Here is a 17,514-nt window from a genome sequence, read left to right on the forward strand (position 1 = left end):
TGCGCCATCGCCGACGGGGTGGCGAGCGTCGACGTTCACGCAGGCCGTACAGCGCCACTGCTGCCGTCCGCCACAATGGGCGACAAACGCTGTTGTTGCGCGGCTGTGAGCACAGACGCACAGCCCAGACGCCACTGCCTCGTGTGCAGCTGCATGCTCGCTTGCTCCTGGCCTCCCGGTTGGCTGCTGCCACCAGGCGCACGCCCACATGCCCACGCCCACCGCCCCAAACACCACGCCCCACGCCTCGGATCATCTGGGGCTTGCGCTTATGCCACTCGGAGCAATGCTGCTCGCGCTGCTCCTGCCAACAATACACTTCGAAACGAGTGCTGTGCGCTGTGGGGGCTGGGGGAACAGGCTTCCCCTGCATGCTTCGAGTATCAGTCAGCTGGCGGGGAGCTTGCGGGGCGCGCTTACCCGGGCGGCTGCGGCGGCAGGGCGATGGTCGTCCGAGGATCCGGATGCGCGCCGCGTGGTGGCCACTCACTCACTCGGGTCACTCGGGTGTCGTCGTCGTTGTCGTGTCCTCGTCTGCCCCTCATGCCGTCCGTCGGTCCTTTGACATTGCTGCCATTGCGTCCCCTGTGTTGTGTGTAGCGTGTGTGTGTCGCCGCCCCCCCTCGTGCCCCCTGTGACCTGTCGCCATCGAGCCAAAGGACTTTGCCGGGAAAAAGTGAAAGCAGTGTCGTCGTGTACAGTGTCATCAACAAAAGTATAAAGCAGGTCATCGACCCCGTCCATCCAACTCTATCCACAACAGCAACAGCAACAATGACCACAAGCCCAACAGCTCCAAACACCGCCTCCGCACCCAGCACGCACTATGCCGCGCTCGAGCTCACCCCGAACGCGACCGACGCGGAGAGTACGTGCCGTGCCCGTTGCCCCGTTACCCCGCGCCCAGCGGCGCCCTGCCCCCGCTAACGTCCTACAGTCCGCAAGGCGTACCGCCGCCTAGCGCTCGCCCAGCACCCGGACCGCTGTTCCGCCGCCGACGCGACGGAGCGCTTCCAGCGTCTCGAGCGTGAGTAGAGACGTCGCCACCGGTCGCCGGTACTCGCGCGGGCACACGCGCTGACGCTCGCTCGCTCGTGTGCGCGTCCAGACGCCTACTCGATCCTCATCAACCCCGCCGCGCGCGCAAAGTACGACTGGGAGCTCGAGGACACGTGCCGCATCCCGCGCCCGCCGCGCCGCGCGCCGGTGGCCGCCGACCCGCCCCCGTGGGCCAACGGCGGCGACGGGTACGGCGCGGCTGCGATGCACGACGAGCTCGAGAGGGCGGCCTCTGCCACTCGTGTGGGGGTACGTTGCTGGTGTCATTTGGCCAGGCTGACGCGCAGATGCCTATCCCGTTCCTCCCTTTCCTGGCCCTGCTGAACCCCGCCCTCCACGACCGCGTGCAGGCCGACCCATCCTACGCGGCCATGTACCTCGCGTCCCAGGAGCCCAAGTTTAACGAGTTCCGCCGCGACATGTTCCGCGACCTGATGCGCGGGCGCCGATAGAGGCCCAGTCAAGTCGCACACACCCACCAACCACAGCATTTGCGCGGGCACCACACACACCGCCCACGTCTAACCAGTCCATCATATACAGTGCAATACACACGCCACGTTCCTATTGTTGGCTGCCAATCGCCGCTTCCGTGAGATCGATTACCTAGGTAGCATGTCAGATGAAGTAATGTAGCAACACAGCCTGTACCCACCTGCTGAATGTCGGGACGCTTGGTCGGGTCGACGACGAGCATGGCGTCAATGAGCTTGGTCAGGCGCTCAGAGTAGCCCGCGGGGTGGCGGTATCGTCCCGACAGCACGGCCATGGCGACAGACGAGCCGTCCGTCTCGAACGGTGACATGCCGTACGCGACGGCATAGAGCGTGCAGCCAAGCGACTGTTGTCGTCAGTTAAGCACACCGCGCTTCAACTCACCCAGATGTCAACCTTCTCGTCCAAACGCTTGCCCGTCTTGACATCGAACAGCTCGGGCGCACGATATGGCATGGTCGAGTGCTCGGCCGCAATGTCCTGCTCGAGCAGGGCCTGTTGCCGGGTCTGCACGTCGATGCGGGCCTTGATCGTCGAGCCAAAGTCCATGAGGATGGGGGTGTCGTCATCTGAGAGGATAATGTTGCTGCGGGGTTAGCTCGCAACAGGTTAGTCCAACCCACCCAGGCTTGATGTCACGGTGCGCATACGGCACGAGCTCGCCCTCCTGCCCGGGCTCGTCTTCTGGTGCGTCAAACACGAGCTCGGGCTGGTTTCCGAGCAGGTGCTCGTGGTCGTCGTCTCGTGTTGGCGGGTACGACGCGGTGACGGCCGGCAGGCGGTACTGGTGCATGGCGCGCACGCTGCCGTCAGCTCGGAAGCTAGCGCGCACAACTCACCCAAGACACGTGCCGTGGAAGAGGCGCAGGAGGCGGTTCTCCTCGACACGGTTGCCCGTGACCGACACCTGGGTCATCAGGTCCTGGAGGTTGCCGCGCTGGTAGAAGGGGAGGAAGCTGGGGCGTGGCGTCAGTGGGCCTGTCGAGCTCCGCTGCCCGCGATGCGCCGCCAACTCACAGGTAGATGATCTTGCCATCTGCGGACTCGTCCTGCACCACCGCCGAGTCGAGCAGCTTGATGAGGTTGGGGTGCCTGAACCGCCGATACGCCTCGGCCTCGCGCATGGCGGCCTGGACGCCCTCCTGTCCCGTCGTCACGAGCATCTTCTTGAGCGCGAAGAGGCGGCCGGACGAGGTGTCGCGGATGAGGTAGACGAACGAGAAGCCGCCTTCTCCGAGGAGCTTCTCGACCTTGTACGACCTGCCATTGATCTTGAGCGTTGCATCACTGAGCGGGTTAGTACCACCCTTGAGCAGATCTAACCCACGGCTTGCAGATACACTGAGAGACAACGTCAGGAAACCAAAACAACAACGGGAGACGTGGGCGACGCGTGAACTCACCTGTGTGACCGTGACGAGGGCATCGCGGGCATAGAACTTGATGCGGTCGAGCGCGATAGCGACGTTGTCGTTCATGGCTGTGATGTGGTGTTGTTTCTGGGACGCATGCACTGCGTGTTGAATGGGCGATGGATTGAATGGTCGAGCAGCGAGATGGCCAAGTGTCGCAACGTGGACTGCGCGCGCGCGCGCGCCGAGAGCGGTGCTGCCTGCCTGCCTGACGCAGACACAATGCGGGGCTCCAGTGCGGTCAGCGACGGCGGGGGGGATCAAAACCCAACCTCGTCGAGTTAAGCGCCGGCTCGACTCATTGTCACTCTCCTTCAACCCGTGCATGCGCTTCATCCCCCCCTTGCGCTCGATACACCGTCTTGCAAGCACAACAGCAGCAAGAGTATCCCCCATGTCCAGGCCCATTCTCGGCCCCGCCGGCGCCATCCGCCTCTCGGACGACGAGGAAAAGTTTGTGTCCCTCCTCGACAAGTTTGCCGCTGGGCTCGAGCCGCCAGTCGAGTGCCGCATCGCCGGCGGCTGGGTGCGGGACAAGGTGAGTGGCGTCGACAGAGCGAGATGGTGTAGAACGACGCCTGACACTCCAGCTCCTCGCGCTCCCTTCTCACGACCTCGATATCGCCCTCTCGACAACATCCGGGTACGCGTTCGCCGAGTCGTTCGTCAACTTCCTCCATGACAACCACAGCCAGGTGAACACTGGCCGTGTGGGCCGCGTGGCGGCCAACCCCGACCAGAGCAAGCACCTCGAGACGGGTACCACGACGATCATGGGGCTCGAGTGCGACTTTGTCGGGCTCAGGTCCGAGACGTACACGGACAGTAGGATACCTGACCAGGTGGTGAGTTGCATCGCTCCAGGGTGGTGGGAAGTGTGCTGATGGATCCAGACCCTCGGCACGCCAGAGGAAGACGCCATTCGCCGGGACCTGACGATCAACTCGTTGTTCTACAATGTCCACTCGCGCCAGGTGGAGGACTGGACGCGCCACGGCCTCGACGACCTGGAGAAGAAGATTGCCCGCACGCCACTCCCCCCGCGCCAGACGTACCTTGATGACCCGCTGCGCGTGCTCCGTACAGTCCGCTTCAGCTCGCGCTTCGGCTTGACGATCCAGCCAGATGTCGCGGCAGCCATCAAGGAGGAGGATATCCAGGCGGCGCTGAGGACAAAGGTCAGCCGCGAGCGCGTCGGCATCGAGACGTACAAGATGATCGAGAAGAACGCTATCGGGTCGGCCGAGCTCATCGACACCCTCGGTCTCCACTCGTCGATCTACATGTGGCCGACTGAGCCGCCGCACCCGCGCGGAGAGGCGATCGCCGCTGCCCGGGTTCTGGATGTGCTCCTTAAGCGGGAAGAGCTTGTCTCGGCGGCTCCTGCGTCTACCTCGTCCCCCCTGCTCTGGCTCGCAGCCGCCGTGAGCCCATACCGCGGCGCGATCACTCAGGTAAAGACCAAGGACAAGCCCGTCGTCGGCGTCATCATTGCCGAGTCGCTCAAGCTCTCGGCTGCGATCACCGACTCGGTCGCGCACCTCTTCGAGGCGGCGGATCTTCTCGACCCGAAGCTCCAAACCGGCTCCCGGTCTGACATTGGCGTCGTGCTCCAGCACCCGGCTGTCCGCCCATGGCAGCAGAGCTTTGTGTGGGCTATTGCGCAGCGCATCGTCCCAACGTGGCAGGGCACCTGGGCGCCAGAACACGAGGCGATCCTGCAGTCCTTCCTCGCGCTCAAGGCGCGCATCGTCGAGCTCGGCCTCCCCGAGGCGATCGACCTCGCGCCGCTCCTCGACGGCAAGGAGGTGCTCAAGCTTCTCGACCTCCGCCCCAGCCCACTGCTCAAGGTGCTCCTCGACGGCGTCAACGTGTGGCAGCTCGACCACCCGTCAGGCACCAAGGAGGAGTGCGCTTCGTGGCTGTTGGCAGAATGGAACGGCGAAGGTCGCGCAAAGTTCGAAGCCTCCGTGGTGACCATTAACAAGACGGGCAAGCAGCGCAAGCCGAAGGAGCCGAAGGGTGAGACCAAGCCCAAGGAGCCCAAGGGCGGCGACGCCAAGCGCAAGCCATAGGGGTGCGCGCGGGCTGGTCCGTCAAAGGTTGCGCGGGTGGAGGGGAGCGCGGCGTCGGCGGGGGCTAGACCGCGACAGAGTCAGTAGCATCTGCGAGAGCAGCCATCATGCCGGGAGGCACATGCATAGTCTATATGATTGTACGTGGGTGATGGGGCTGGCTCATGGCCTGGTCGTCAGCTACGTCGCCACTTTTGCCGAGCTCACAGGATCGTCGCGACCACCTTGCGCCCCTCGCCGCGCCCGCCCCACCCGGCACCAGAGTAGCGGAACTCGGCGAGGTAGATGCCCTGCCAGGTACCGAGGACGAGCTTGCCCTTGGAGATGGGGAGGGTGATGCTGTTGCCCACGAGGGAGGTCTTGAGGTGGGACACGGAGTCGCTGGGGTGTGAGCTGGCTCCTTTTCGTGTACCGTCAACTCACTCTGGCCCCTCGTCCGTGTGTTCCCAGGGGAACGACTCGGGCACGATACGGTCGAGCGCCATGTCCATATCTATGGGGAAAGGGTAAGCTACCTCTCTTCGTGGCGGAAGCCACCCGACGCACCAGTGCGCACCGACCTGGGGGAGTTAGCTGGTCACTCTACGGCGATGACGAGGCAGCAAACTCACGGGTCGGCGTTCTCGTTCACCTGGTGGGTTAGCGATAAACGAGAGTCAACCCACAGTCAGCCCCGCGCTCGTGTGCAGGCAGTTGAGGGTGAACACGCCAATCTCGACGCCCTTCAGGCCTTCCTCGACCTCGCGCAGGACGTCGCGCGTGACGAGGTGCATGCCCTTCGTGTGGGCCGGGAGGCGGCTGCGCGGGGGGTGGCGTGAGCAGGGGGCTCCTGATGGCCGGGCGTGACACGTACAAGGTCTTTTGCCAGGGCATTGCTGTTGCTGTGAGGAGAGATATGGGGATGGAGATGAACAATGCAAGTCGACGAGTCGGTCCAACCAAGGCGGCTCGAAGCTCGAAGTGTAATCGTTATCTAGTTTATCCGGGCCCGCCGGTACCCCGCCCCCACTCTGTGGTGCCGCCACACGACCTCGATGAGGCGGCTGCAGCAGCAGCAGCAGCGTACAGCCCAACCGACAACCTATGCATGTTGAAGCCTCGCTATCCTGTTCATTTGCAACGTACCAACAACCTAATCAACCCATTCAACCCTTAGATCCCCTTGACGTCCACAGCCGTGTCTGCCCCGCCGGCCCCCTCCTCACCCTCAGCGGCTCGGCGCCGCCGCTCCCGCTCGTCAAAGTACGCGATCACGAGCGAGATGAGCACGCCGCCGAAGGCGAACCCCGCGTTGACGTAGTTGCCCGTCACGATGTACCTAGCGCGGGCGTTAGTGCGCGTCTCTACATCCACGGCGCCACTCACGGTTGCTTGTTGGCTGGGAAGGTGAAGATCGGGATCCACGCCTGGAAGAGGTTTCCAATGGCGTTCATCTGGGGGGTGTTAGAAGAGAGGCAAGACAAGGCGGAGTCAACGTACCAGGGCCGAGACATACGCCCGCTTCTCAGGGTCGTGCCGGCTCGTCTCGTTGACCGCCGTCCAGATGATTCCGCCGGTACACGTGCCGAGCGCCGTGAGGTCTGGTGTGGACGTGTCAGGTAAGGCAGGGGGGCATGGGAAGGGGGCTCACAGTACAAGGCCCATCGCGACCCCTTATGCACCGGGTGCACAGGCGTCGCGGCGAGCGCGATAGGAAACACGGTCGCGAGCAGGTTCGCGCCGACGAGCACGGGCCAGCGACGCGCGCCGGGAAGGTTGTCTGCGATCCAGGACGCTGTGAGCGCGCAGAAGATGTTGAGGATGTTGATCTGGCGGAGCGTCAGCAGGGCGGGGAGCGGGGACGCGGACGTACCCCCAGCGGGATGAGGTTGATCTGCGCCACGCTGAACACGGGCTTCTGGCCCTTGACGTTGTAGCTCTTGACCCAGAAGATCACTGCTGTTAGCGGTGCAGGAGGGGGGACGTACTGGAGCCGCCGGACTGGCCGAGTTGGACGATGAAGAGGAAGTAGAGCGGGACTGGGGGGTCGGTCAGCCTGACGGATCGGTGTGGCTCGCGCTCCGCGCTCGCTCACACAGCCACGCGTGCCACGTCGTATGCCACTTCAGCACGTCGCGCCACTTGAACCACCCCTCGTGGATCTTGAGGTCCGCCGGGTTGACTCTCTGCCTGCCGATCTCGATCTCGCGGGCCGAGAAGAGCCAGTTGGGCTTGGAGCGTGAGGGGAGCTTGGGCATCGCGATCGCCGTCCACGCCACACACGGGAGGGAGATGACGCCGCAGATGCTGCGGGCGGGTGTCAGCACGAGACCCCTCGGGACACTGGTCAGACGCCACGACCACGTACATGAACAGCCAGCGCCAGCCCGCCAAGCCCAGCTTGCCGTTCAAACCCGAGTACACCGCCGCCATGAGGAACCCCGAGAACAGCGGCCCGATCTGCGTCGCGACCTGGATGATCGTGTTGCGGCGCGCGAGCTCATGCGGCTTGAACCACGAGCTGCAGACGTAGATCACCGCGCCAAAGTGGCCCGCCTCGAACAGCCCAACCAAAAACCGCACAGCGTACAGGTGGTTCGTGGTCTTGATGCCCGCCGTCGCGAACGTCGCCACCGTCCACGCGAACTCGAGGAACGCGACGTACAGCGACGTGTTGACGCGCGTGAGGATCAGGTTGGACGGGATCTGGCCGAAGACGTAGCCTGTGTGCTGGTCAGTGTGGTACTCGCACGTGCGCTGGCTGGAGGCCACCTACCCGCCGACCAGAAGGCCGCGGCGTAGTTCAGCTCCTTGCCGAACAGCTCCAGGTCCTCCTTCATGCCCGAGCTGGCGTCAGTACGCCGTTCTAAAAAGTATGTATACTTGCTTGAACCCGTTAATGAGGTTGACCTGATCGAGGTAGCGGATAGTCACGCCGAGCGCGGCAGACGAGAGGAGGGTGAGGTCGAGCTTGAGGAGGAAGCGGGCCTCCTCCTTCGGCAGGTCGAGCGCTGTGTGGCGTCAGCTCGGTGCAGGCGCGCACACGTACATGGCCAGATGATCGAGCGCCAGGTACGCTGTGGCTCGGCTGCTGGGGGCGAGAGAAGCACGGGCACGGCGTCGAGGCCGGGCGAGTCGAGGGGGTCCTTCTTGTCCTTCTCGAGCGACATGGCGGGTGGTGGGGTTGAGTGCCACACCGCCACGAGCGGCTTATGTAGCTTGCTTGCTACGGCTGTCGGCATCGTGCACGACCTTCCTTCCTTCGGCATCGGCCCAGCCCCGTCCTATCGCCAGCACGCCATGAGCATGGGGGAAATGAGTAAGCCCGCCCAGAGGCTATTGGCGATAAGCGCCGCACGGTGGTGGTGCGGGTGGCAGCTTGGGTTGACTACTGGTGGCGCAGATCCAGTAAGTAGTCGTCATGAGCGGTCTGCATCGCGTCCTTCGAATCTAGGGTGGGGCGGCGCGAGCGAACACGGGCCGAACATGTCAGTCCTGTGGGAGCGCGCTCCCGCACGAACAGTCAGTGCCCAGCAGTCACTAGCGCAGCTGATGGCTTCGCGATACGCTGCCGGCCGTGCCGAGCCAAGAGGTGAAGATGACGACAGCGCAGGCCCGCGTCACGTTAGGTCTTGCTTGCTGTAAGCTGAGCCCGCGACGCGTTTGGCGACCGACACGATGGGCGGCGGCGTTGAGGCGTGAGGATGTCGACATTGCAAGTGGGTGGTGGAGCAGGTGGGGAGTCAACGAGCGGGCGGTGAGGTAGTGAAGTGTTCGGACGGACGGTGCCAGAGTCGGTGGTAGGTAGGTAGATGCTGCAGAAGGGCAAGTAGAGTCGAGCCGGGATGCCGGCGTGAGCAATGTCAAGACGAGTGCCGTACGTAGCTCCACGGTGGGATCGACTCGGCGCCGACACTGGCGGATATCAGCTTGGCTCCCGCCCGGAATAGTGCCGACTGCTACTTGGCCCTCTCGTCGACCCAACCTACTTTACTTTCCCTTGCAGCAGCAGCCCTCGCTCTCTCTGCCAAGCAAACTACGGCGGCACGAGCCGCAGAATCCACAGCAGCGCAGGCAGTCAGTCACAGGCAGGCAGGCAGGCAGTCACCGCCATACCCACCCCATATGGCACCCCCACACACCATAGCCAGGCGGCATGGCGCTGCGCTCGCACCTCCACCGGAGATGGCCGACGCCACGAGCCGAGTGAGGCATATCGCCCCAGAAATTACAAGGACGTCATGGCAGCAACCTTTCCGAGCGAGTGGGCGTGGGTGGGGTGGGGGGGGGGGGGCCTCTGCAGAGACGACGACAATAGCGACGAGGGGTGGCTTCCGGTGACTGCTGTGACTCGGGGCAGGCAGCGAGCCGACTCGCTCGTCTTTGCGCACCACCGCCGACTCGTGTCTGGGAATAAGTCGCGACCCGACGCACGCTGCCAAAGGGAAGGAAGGGTGCAGCAGCTACAGTACAGGTTTGCAGAGCGCATGTCGGAGCACGATGCATTGCACTCACTCACTCTCTCCTGCATAGAGCTACAGGTGGCTCTGTCTGTCTCTCTCTCTGCTCACGACTGGCAACGCCTAGACCGACCAACACGACACGAACACCACGGCCGACTCATGGCCCCCGCCTCGATAGCCCTTCCCCCTTCCCCACCCTCCTCTCACGGTCCAGCGCCATGTTCAGCCGGCCGTCTCCGTACGCCACGCCGCTGCCTTATGCGCAGGTCGCGGTGCTCATGGGCGTGCGGCTTGCCGAGCCGAGTGAGTGTGTGCGAGCCGCGCAGCGGCGAGCATGCTCCGCCCACTGCCTCCTGCCTTCTTCTCCACCCCGCCAGCGACCCCGCCGCCTCCACTAACACACGCCCCCAGTCGCATACACCATCATCTTCCCATTCATCAACCAGATGATCGACGAGCTGGGCGTGACGGATAACCCGGACAGGATAGGCTTCTACTCTGGGCTTGTTGTGGGTTGCGTGGCGTCGGGCGGGTCCGCGGCACGCCGAACTGACACGCCGGCCTCAGGAATCAGCCTTCGCCTTCGTCCAAGTCTTCACTGTGTATCACTGGGCCAAGCTGTCCGAGTGGGTTGTGGCATGGGCAAAGCTGACGCCAGTCGCGTGGGACGGCGGCCGGTCATTCTGGCCGGGTTGACAGGGGTCGTGATTTCAAGCAGTTTGTTGTGGGTTGGGTTGGCTGTGCCACGCTACGACAGCAGCTCGCTGACGCTCGCAGCGGCCTCGCGACAAACTTCTGGACCATGCTCTTCTTCCGCTGCCTCTCGGGCGCGCTGAACGGCAACGTGGCGGTCATCAAAGCCTCCCTCGGGGAAATCACCGACGAGACGAACAGCACCGACGCGTTCGCGCTCTACGCCCTCACGTGGACAGTAGGCTCGATCCTCGGCACTGCGCTCGGCGGCGCGCTCGCGCACCCCGTGCAGCGGTGGCCGGGGCTCTTTGGCAGCTGGGACGTGTTCCGGCGGCATCCTTACTGGTTGCGTGAGTGGGGGTGTCGACTCGAGTCGGGGTCGAGACCAGCTCGCTGACGCTCGCCAGCCTGCCTCGTCTCCGCCGGGTGCACCCTCGTCGGCATCATCTTCGCAGCGGCAGTGTACCGCGAGTCCCTGCCGTCCAAGCAGCACCAGCACACGTCCACGCGCACAATCTTCAGCTATCGCCAGCATGCGATCCTGCCCGGCGACGGGCGGCAGGGCAGCAGGCACGCGCCGAGCCGCTCGGACGCGTCAGACGCGACGGCCGTGTCGCACGACGAGAGCGTGCCCATGTCGCCTGTGAGCACCAAGACGCGGCTGGACGAGGAGGCCGGCGGCGTCGACGAGCCGCTGCTTGGCGGCGCGGCGCACCACCACCGTACCTGGGGCTTCTGGGAGCTGTGCGCTCACCGCCCCGTGCGGATCTCCAACCTCGCCCTGTTCCTCAACTCGTTTGTGTCGGGGTCGTGGGGCGCCGCGTCGTTGCTCTTCTTTTATGATCGGAAGAAGTGAGTGGGGGCGAGCACGAGCGCAGCGAGTGCGAGTGCGAGTGCGATCAGAGCCCCGAGCCCCGAGCCCCGCAGCCAGCTGACACCCGCCAGCGGCCTCGCCATGTCGGTTAGTCGTCCCCCGCTCCCTCCCCACTAACCCCAGACCTCTGCTATCGGCGGTGCACTGGCCGTCAACGGTCTGTGGACGATCGCGGCGCAGCTGCTCATCCTGACAAGGCTGCGGCTCGCGTTGGGCCTGAACCGCGCGTATGTGCTGCTCACGGCGGGCTGGATCCCCGTGTGGCTGCTCTTGCCTCTGCTCCGGCGGGTGCTCGAGGCGTCCGAGACCCCCAACAGCGAGGGCAAGTACGCCGACACGCGGGGCTGGGTCGTGACTATCGCTGTGAATGCGCTTTTGTCGCTCGTGACCCTCGTCACGCTCAACAACTCGCTCCTCATGGTCGTGGTCAACAACTCGACGCCGGACCGCGCGGCCCTGGGCGCGGTCAACGGCATCAGTACCGCCGTGGGCAGCCTCGCGCGCGTCGTCGGCCCGAGCCTCGTCAGTGTCGTGAGTGGGTGGGTGAGGACGACGACTGACCGCAGCTCTTCGCCGTCTCGATGGACCGCGGCGCCCTCGGAGGCCGCCTCTGGTGGGTCTTCATGCTGGCCATGTCCGCGCTCAACCTCGGCGCGGGCCTGCTCGTGCCCAACGAAGCTGCCACCCTGCGTAACGAGTACGACGAGGACGAGTACGGAGACGAGGACGAGGACGAAGATGAGGACGGAAGCGAGAGTCTGGATGGCGTCATGGTTGCCCCGGGTACTCCGGCACGGCGCGGCACTCACCCCATTCCGGGTTAACGGGGTAGTGTGTATCGAGCCGAGCCACCCCGCCTCGAGCGAGCAAGCAAGCAAGCAAGCAAGGAGACCCAGAGCCAAGCTCGCTGCATATCGCCCGCCCGCCCGCCCGCCCACCGACACCGGCCAGAAATCGCTGTGCCGAACGACGCCGAACATCTCCATCACCACCACTGGCACCCCCATGTGTCCGCAGTGCACAGCTGTATCCCTTACCCGAAATAGAACGCATGTAACCCGTCCACTACCAACCAACCAGCCGTTCAAGAGGCCGCGAGACAGCGCAACGTGTGTGTCAAGCGAAGACGGCGAGGGGTAAGGGGAAGCGGGACGTGTGTGATTTGCAGCAGCGACAGCAACAGCGACGTCGGGTGGCGTTTGGCCTGCCCTCTCTCTGTCAGGTCGTGGCGTGCGCGGGTGGTGGGGATGAGGACGGATGAGGTGGGGATGCTGCTGCTGTGGCGTCGTCGGCCACGCGGCGAGGACAATGGACGCCTGAACGGACGTCCCCACTCGGCACAAAGCCGCGCCGATGCATCCAGCAAGTCTTGTTGTTCAGTTCTGCTCGCCGCCGCCGCTGTGGTGGTGGTGCATGACGTTGTGGTGAAACCTGGCCGAGACCCACTGCACTGCGGGCGCTCTGAAACCGCTAAGCAGCACGCACCACGCAGCGGGACAAGCGCCGATGACTGTCAGCTTGTTTGTGTAGTCATCGTCCGCTTTGATGCTCTTGGCTACTGGGCTTGCTGGGCTGGGCTGGGCGGGGTTCGGCGGGTGGCCAGAGAGCCAGGCAGCCGAGCCAAGGGTGCCGCAGCCTGCAGCCACCGCGGCGTCTCCGACCCCGCTCGTTGGCTCGTTGGCTGGGCGGCCATTGTTGTTCGTGTCCACATGACCTCGCCAAACATGTCCCAAAGCCGTCAACTGCCGAGACGACGAGGTCGAGCAGCTGATGCTGGGGCCCATGTTGACGGATGCGTCCTACTCGCTGACTCGCTGTTGCTCGGGCGGCGGCGGCGGTGGCCCCACCCCACCCACTATGGCTTGGGTGGATGCAAGATCTCCCCCTTCCGAGCAGCAGCAGCTGCCCCATCCCCGCACGACGCCGCTTGCAGTCGTCTTGTTGCCCATCGTCCCATCAGCTAGCTAGCTCTCTCTTGCCACTCACTGCTCGCTGCCTTGAATCTGCGTGCAGCATCCACTTGCAGCTGTGTTATTGTCCCCCGCGTTCGCCTCGCCCACCACACCCGGACCACTCGGAGCCTTGCCCCGGTGGCCACACAGCTGCCTGCCTGCTCTCTGTTCGGACGACGACGTGCCGCCGGCCCGCTTGACCCCGTTTGGTGGCCGCAGTGGTCCCCCGCCGCCAAGCTAGGCCGCCGTTACTCCGCGCTTTTTCCTAAGCAAAGGGCGGGTCCGCCGACAAGAGACGACGCACAGAGAGAGCAAAGGGCAGCGTCAAGTCTCGACTCGCTCTACTGCTGCGACCTACGACACTACTCGAGTAGTTTGCATACCGCAAAGCCGTCAACATCCACCACCACCTACATCCACACACACACACAATCCGTGGTCAACTTCTCATCAACACACAACTCTCCGCCCCGCCCCCCACCGCCCCCCCACACTCCGCCCAGCCCCCCCCCCCGCCGCCGCCGCCGCCCCGACAGTGCCCGAATCGTGACAGCCACCTCGACGCGCTCGCTTGCAGTCAAACCAGCAGCTACTTTAGTTGCAGTTTGCTTGACCGACCCGACTGACCGACCATTGCGACATTGCAGCAAAGGGTCCTTGGTGTCTTTTCGCCTGCCCACCCGTCGCTAACCGCCGCTCCTTGCCGTCGCCGCCGCGGCCGCCGCTGCTGCTGCCGCTCGCGTCCTCCTCCCCGTCTTGCAGCGCCGCCGAGCTTTACGGCTACCTCTTAATTGAATACCCGTCGTCTGGGTCTGGATCCAAAAGGCAAATCCCTCTAATCCGCGCGCCGCGACACCGGAGGCAGCAAGCAACAACCACCGCGACACCTCCGACTCCCACAAACTCGGAATCCCAACATCTCTCACTCACTCTCTCCACTTTGCATCTCCTTGGCAACCACAATCAACTTTTTCTGTTACTACATCTATCAGCTCCAACTCATCGCGCGCAGCACATCGCCAGCTAGCGACCACACGCAACTACAACACGGCGACCGACCCCGCTCTTTGGACGTGCACCTTGCTCGCCCTCTCTCCACGCCGCGGCGGTCAACCCCACTCGCCTTTTACTTTTTTGCCAACTGTCTACCCCGTGTCTGTGCATCGCTACCCCATGAACATTGTTCGCCGCGTTTAGCAAACGCTGGATACCGGCAACCCACCCCCCCGTCTTCTTCCCCTCCGTCCCCCCGGCCCCCCCCCATCCTCACCCCTCCCCCTACGGGCCCATCCTCGATCGACACTGCCCCCTCGGCCGTCGGCTTTGACGTCGCGCGGCCATAATCATCTATTGTCTTACCCACAGCACATCTACATTGTCAATCAACACACGTACCCATGCCGTCCCCGCCTTCACACTTTGATGCGGGGGCGCGGGCATCGGCGTCATCGGCATCCTCGGGCGGCTCATCGCGCTCCCCATCGCGGCAACGCGGTGCAGCGCCCCTCCTCGCCCTTGCTCCCATAGCCGCGGAACTTCACGAGCCAGAGGTGCTTGCACCCGAGCAAGATCTCGACGTCAAGGACATCTGGAACGGTGCGTCTTGTGGCGTGTCACGCCGTGATGCACTGCAACTCGGGCTGTTGCCAACGGTGCTAACCCACAACAGTCATCTCGCGCGCGTCCGACATTGTCAAGGATGGGTCGCGCCTTGAAAACTTGGCTTGGAGGTACGTCCATGGTGCCTGCTACGTGTGCTCCACAACAAAATGTCGTGACAGTAGCAGCTGACTCGGTTTCTTTTTAGGCACTGGGGTTCCCCAAACTCGAGACGTCGGTCGTCGTCATCGACCACGGCCTCGTCGGCCTCACTGCACACTCCCTCCGATCGGTCGACAACAATACCCCGGTCTCGTAGTTTTGAACGCCGATCGTTTACGGGTGCTCTCAAACTACTGATCGAAGAAAACTCGTTCAAAGACTGGGTCGAGGACGCAAAGCGCAACCCACAGTCGGCAGAGCCCAAGACGACGTCCACCCCTCGATCAGGCAGCCTCAACGGCACGCCTGCACCCCGCCCGTCGCTCGCCCTCCCCGACACTCCAATCACGGACGTCGAGATTCGTCTTGTCGAGCCCACGCCGGTTCCAAGCCGCGTGGGATCGCTCGGTGGTACTGGAAGCCAGGTCAATTCGATCGCCAAGCCGTCAGTGGCGTCGTTCTTGCCAGAAGGGATTCACGAGGAGCCCGAAGCCGAGTCGAGGAATAATTCTGCGTCGACGTCGACGCCAATGCCACCTCGCCGCAAGCAACAGAATCGATTCTTCATTCAAACCAGCCCGGGCAAGGTCAGCGGCTCGGATTCGTCGCAGCCGTCTTCGGCGCCCCAAACAGCCGAGCCCCAGCCGGCTCCTCAACCGCCCGCACCCACTGGCGTGTCTGCCAGCTCGCACGGTCGCAGCTCTGGTGACTCGTCTTCGGCCATTGTTATTCGCCCGCCCGCTCGCAAGGAACGCAGGCATGTGACCATGGCGAACATGCGCGGTCGCTTCGCAGGTGAAAAGGCGAGGGCAGCCGAGGCTATTGCCGCTCGGAACAAGAAGGAGAGCTCGGATGACGAGGAGTGGGAGGATGAGGAGGACGGCGGCTCTGATGTCGACGAGGAGGATGTCGAGGAGGATGTCGAAGAGGATGCCAACGGCGACGACGACGGCGAGTGGGAGGACGACGACCCGAGCACTGCCGAGCCTTCGCCAGCCCCCACCAACTTCAAGCGCAGTTCGCGAGCAACCAGGGTGGCTCTCCCTCCTCCTCCTCCACCTGCACCCACTCCGCCCAAGACGAAGAAGGAGCGCGCTGCGGAGAAGGCACGGATCGAAGCCGAGAAGGACGCCCAGCGCAAGCGCGAAATGTTTGCAAAGCAGCAAATCTTTGGAGCACCAAGGACGGCGCAAAGCGAGGGGCTGATCACGCGAACGTTCCGCTCCGGCAAAAGCATGGTCGATCTCACCCAGATTGACGAAGACGACACCGGTGCGCCGTCGGCTGCGCTGCGACGGGCTCCGACGCACACCGCCCTGACGAATCTCGGCCGATCGCCCGCTCCGGCGCCGTCCGGTCTCGCCCGCACAAAGTCGGCAGTAGCCATGCCTGTGCAGAGTGGAGTCAGCGTGACATCTCGCTCGCACGTCTCAGGCACGGGCACCAGCGAAGAGAGGCGTCCCTCTGGACCCGACGGCGTCGAGATGGAGTCGTCGGATGAAGACAGCGAAGATGACAACTACCTGGCGAGTTCGCAGGTTCAGCGCAAGCTGGACGAGCTCGCGGCCAAGCGGGAGAAGCGGGTCATGATCCCTCAGCCTCCACCCAGTGCTGTGGCCGCTGTCGGGGACAATCTCGACGAACAGGGTGTTGTTCGGCCACTGTCGCCGACGACCAGGCGGCGAACGATCATCATGCGCGAGATGTCGGAGTCGTTGCGTAGAAGTGAGTCGGGTAAGGTGGCAGCGCCAACTGCTACCGTGGTGTTTCAGCCCGGAGCCCCTCTAACCCACCACAGATATCATCTTGGAACGAGAGAAGTCATCGGGCCGTACCAGCAACTTTGGGCAGACCAGACCCCCTCCATCTGTCCACACGTCGAGACTGCCAACTGTTTCTTCGGCGGTGAATCTTGCACAGTACAGCGGCCACCACGGAGGCTACGGCGCCCCGCTTCAGAGGCAGCGGTCACAGACGGCCGACGTCAATGGGTTTGCGACGCAGCCACCTGGTGGCCTGGAGCGAACCAACTCGCAGCCCAACCTCGGCATGATGCAGGGCCAGCTCCGCCACCAGCATGCGCCGCCGAGCCCCAACCTGGGCCCACAGTACCCACAGGCGTCGGTGTCGCCCGAGACCAAGCGCCGTGGACAGAATGTCCTGGGTAGTGGGTTCCTGCGCCCCCTGACGCGCGCGTCGGCGACGAGCAGCACGACATCGCCGACACTGGAGCGGACTCAGTCATCGGTTGCGCTTCACACCACGACGACAACGTCGCCTCACGGCGAGCTTTCGTCGCCGTCGCCTACGCATGGGCAGCGGACTGGAGGGCCCAACTTTGCCGCCCCAGCCATGGTGCGGTCGTCGACAGAAGACCTGGAGCGTGCGCGGCACCGACGCGAGCTCGCACGACGAAGCGAGAACACGGACACGAGTTATCGAATGCACGGGTGGTAGGCGTGCCACCTCAACCATTAATCAAAGCATACAGCAAGGCGAGAGAAGAAAGTCAGAAGTCATTACTCCATATCGGTTAGGTTAGCATAGGGACGGGGTGGCCGACGCCGCCCATGTATTTATTAGCATGCGTATGCCATGTGTGTGGGTGAGGGGGGCCAAGGGTGGTGGCTCAGGCTGGTTGTAGGAGATGACTGACATGGTCGAGGAGGCAGAGTCAGTTGCAGCAGGTTGCCTCTACAAGTATACATCGCTACAGTAAGGCGTGGCCTCCACCGGCCTCCTCTGCCGCCA

At 63.9% G+C, this 17,514-nt stretch overlaps 6 protein-coding genes across 7 annotated transcripts; 4 read left to right on the forward strand and 2 right to left on the reverse strand.

Annotated features, from left to right (window-relative positions):
* Positions 1-774: 774 nt before the first annotated feature.
* dnajb14 (DnaJ subfamily B member 14) lies at positions 775-1,511 on the forward strand (the record flags this gene model as incomplete). The annotated part of the gene is made up of 4 exons (XM_062774492.1): positions 775-868; positions 938-1,027; positions 1,109-1,308; positions 1,347-1,511. The coding sequence occupies 4 exons, from the start codon at positions 775-777 to the stop codon at positions 1,509-1,511; spliced, it is 549 nt and encodes a 182-aa protein (XP_062630476.1).
* yjbQ lies at positions 1,504-5,953 on the reverse strand (the record flags this gene model as incomplete). Of its 2 annotated transcripts, XM_062774494.1 has the most annotated exons (10): positions 1,504-1,665; positions 1,715-1,900; positions 1,939-2,140; positions 2,178-2,357; positions 2,394-2,510; positions 2,572-2,841; positions 2,882-2,895; positions 2,958-3,488; positions 3,578-3,800; positions 4,022-4,107. In XM_062774494.1, 10 exons carry the CDS (start codon positions 4,105-4,107, stop codon positions 1,624-1,626), a joined length of 1,851 nt encoding a protein of 616 aa, XP_062630477.1. In that variant the 3' UTR covers positions 1,504-1,623. The 2 variants fall into 2 exon arrangements, with proteins under 2 accessions (XP_062630477.1, XP_062630479.1); XM_062774495.1 differs by lacking the exons at positions 1,504-1,665; positions 1,715-1,900; positions 1,939-2,140; ... (2 more) ...; positions 2,572-2,841; positions 2,882-2,895 and adding exons at positions 5,249-5,422; positions 5,465-5,534; positions 5,588-5,601; ... (1 more) ...; positions 5,707-5,839; positions 5,895-5,953 and having other exon boundaries at positions 3,276-3,504; positions 3,557-3,816; positions 3,862-5,210.
* SPCC645.10 (Putative CCA tRNA nucleotidyltransferase 2) lies at positions 3,292-5,041 on the forward strand (the record flags this gene model as incomplete). The annotated part of the gene is made up of 3 exons (XM_062774493.1): positions 3,292-3,504; positions 3,557-3,811; positions 3,860-5,041. 3 exons carry the CDS (start codon positions 3,292-3,294, stop codon positions 5,039-5,041), a joined length of 1,650 nt encoding a protein of 549 aa, XP_062630478.1.
* A 240-nt stretch (positions 5,954-6,193) lies between the features above and the next one.
* On the reverse strand, positions 6,194-8,190 carry FEN2_6 (Pantothenate transporter FEN2; the record flags this gene model as incomplete). The annotated part of the gene is made up of 11 exons (XM_062774496.1): positions 6,194-6,359; positions 6,407-6,474; positions 6,521-6,621; positions 6,672-6,849; positions 6,894-6,976; positions 7,009-7,059; positions 7,116-7,327; positions 7,389-7,743; positions 7,797-7,867; positions 7,914-8,031; positions 8,070-8,190. 11 exons carry the CDS (start codon positions 8,188-8,190, stop codon positions 6,194-6,196), a joined length of 1,524 nt encoding a protein of 507 aa, XP_062630480.1.
* Positions 8,191-9,701: 1,511 nt separating this feature from the next.
* psiT2 (Major facilitator-type transporter psiT2) lies at positions 9,702-11,874 on the forward strand (the record flags this gene model as incomplete). Its single annotated transcript, XM_062774497.1, has 8 exons — positions 9,702-9,786; positions 9,895-9,992; positions 10,051-10,109; positions 10,183-10,526; positions 10,584-11,028; positions 11,122-11,137; positions 11,174-11,581; positions 11,617-11,874. The coding sequence occupies 8 exons, from the start codon at positions 9,702-9,704 to the stop codon at positions 11,872-11,874; spliced, it is 1,713 nt and encodes a 570-aa protein (XP_062630481.1).
* Positions 11,875-14,259: 2,385 nt separating this feature from the next.
* Positions 14,260-17,372, forward strand: LOC62_06G007972 (uncharacterized protein). Its single transcript, XM_062774498.1, has 4 exons — positions 14,260-14,598; positions 14,672-14,732; positions 14,810-16,488; positions 16,562-17,372. Exons 1-4 carry the CDS (start codon positions 14,400-14,402, stop codon positions 17,218-17,220), a joined length of 2,598 nt encoding a protein of 865 aa, XP_062630482.1. The 5' UTR covers positions 14,260-14,399; the 3' UTR covers positions 17,221-17,372.
* The last annotated feature ends 142 nt before the right edge of the window (positions 17,373-17,514 follow it).

This window comes from Vanrija pseudolonga, chromosome 6, assembly GCF_020906515.1.
Source record: "Vanrija pseudolonga chromosome 6, complete sequence".
In the NCBI taxonomy this organism is placed as follows: Eukaryota; Fungi; Basidiomycota; class Tremellomycetes; order Trichosporonales; family Trichosporonaceae; genus Vanrija; species Vanrija pseudolonga.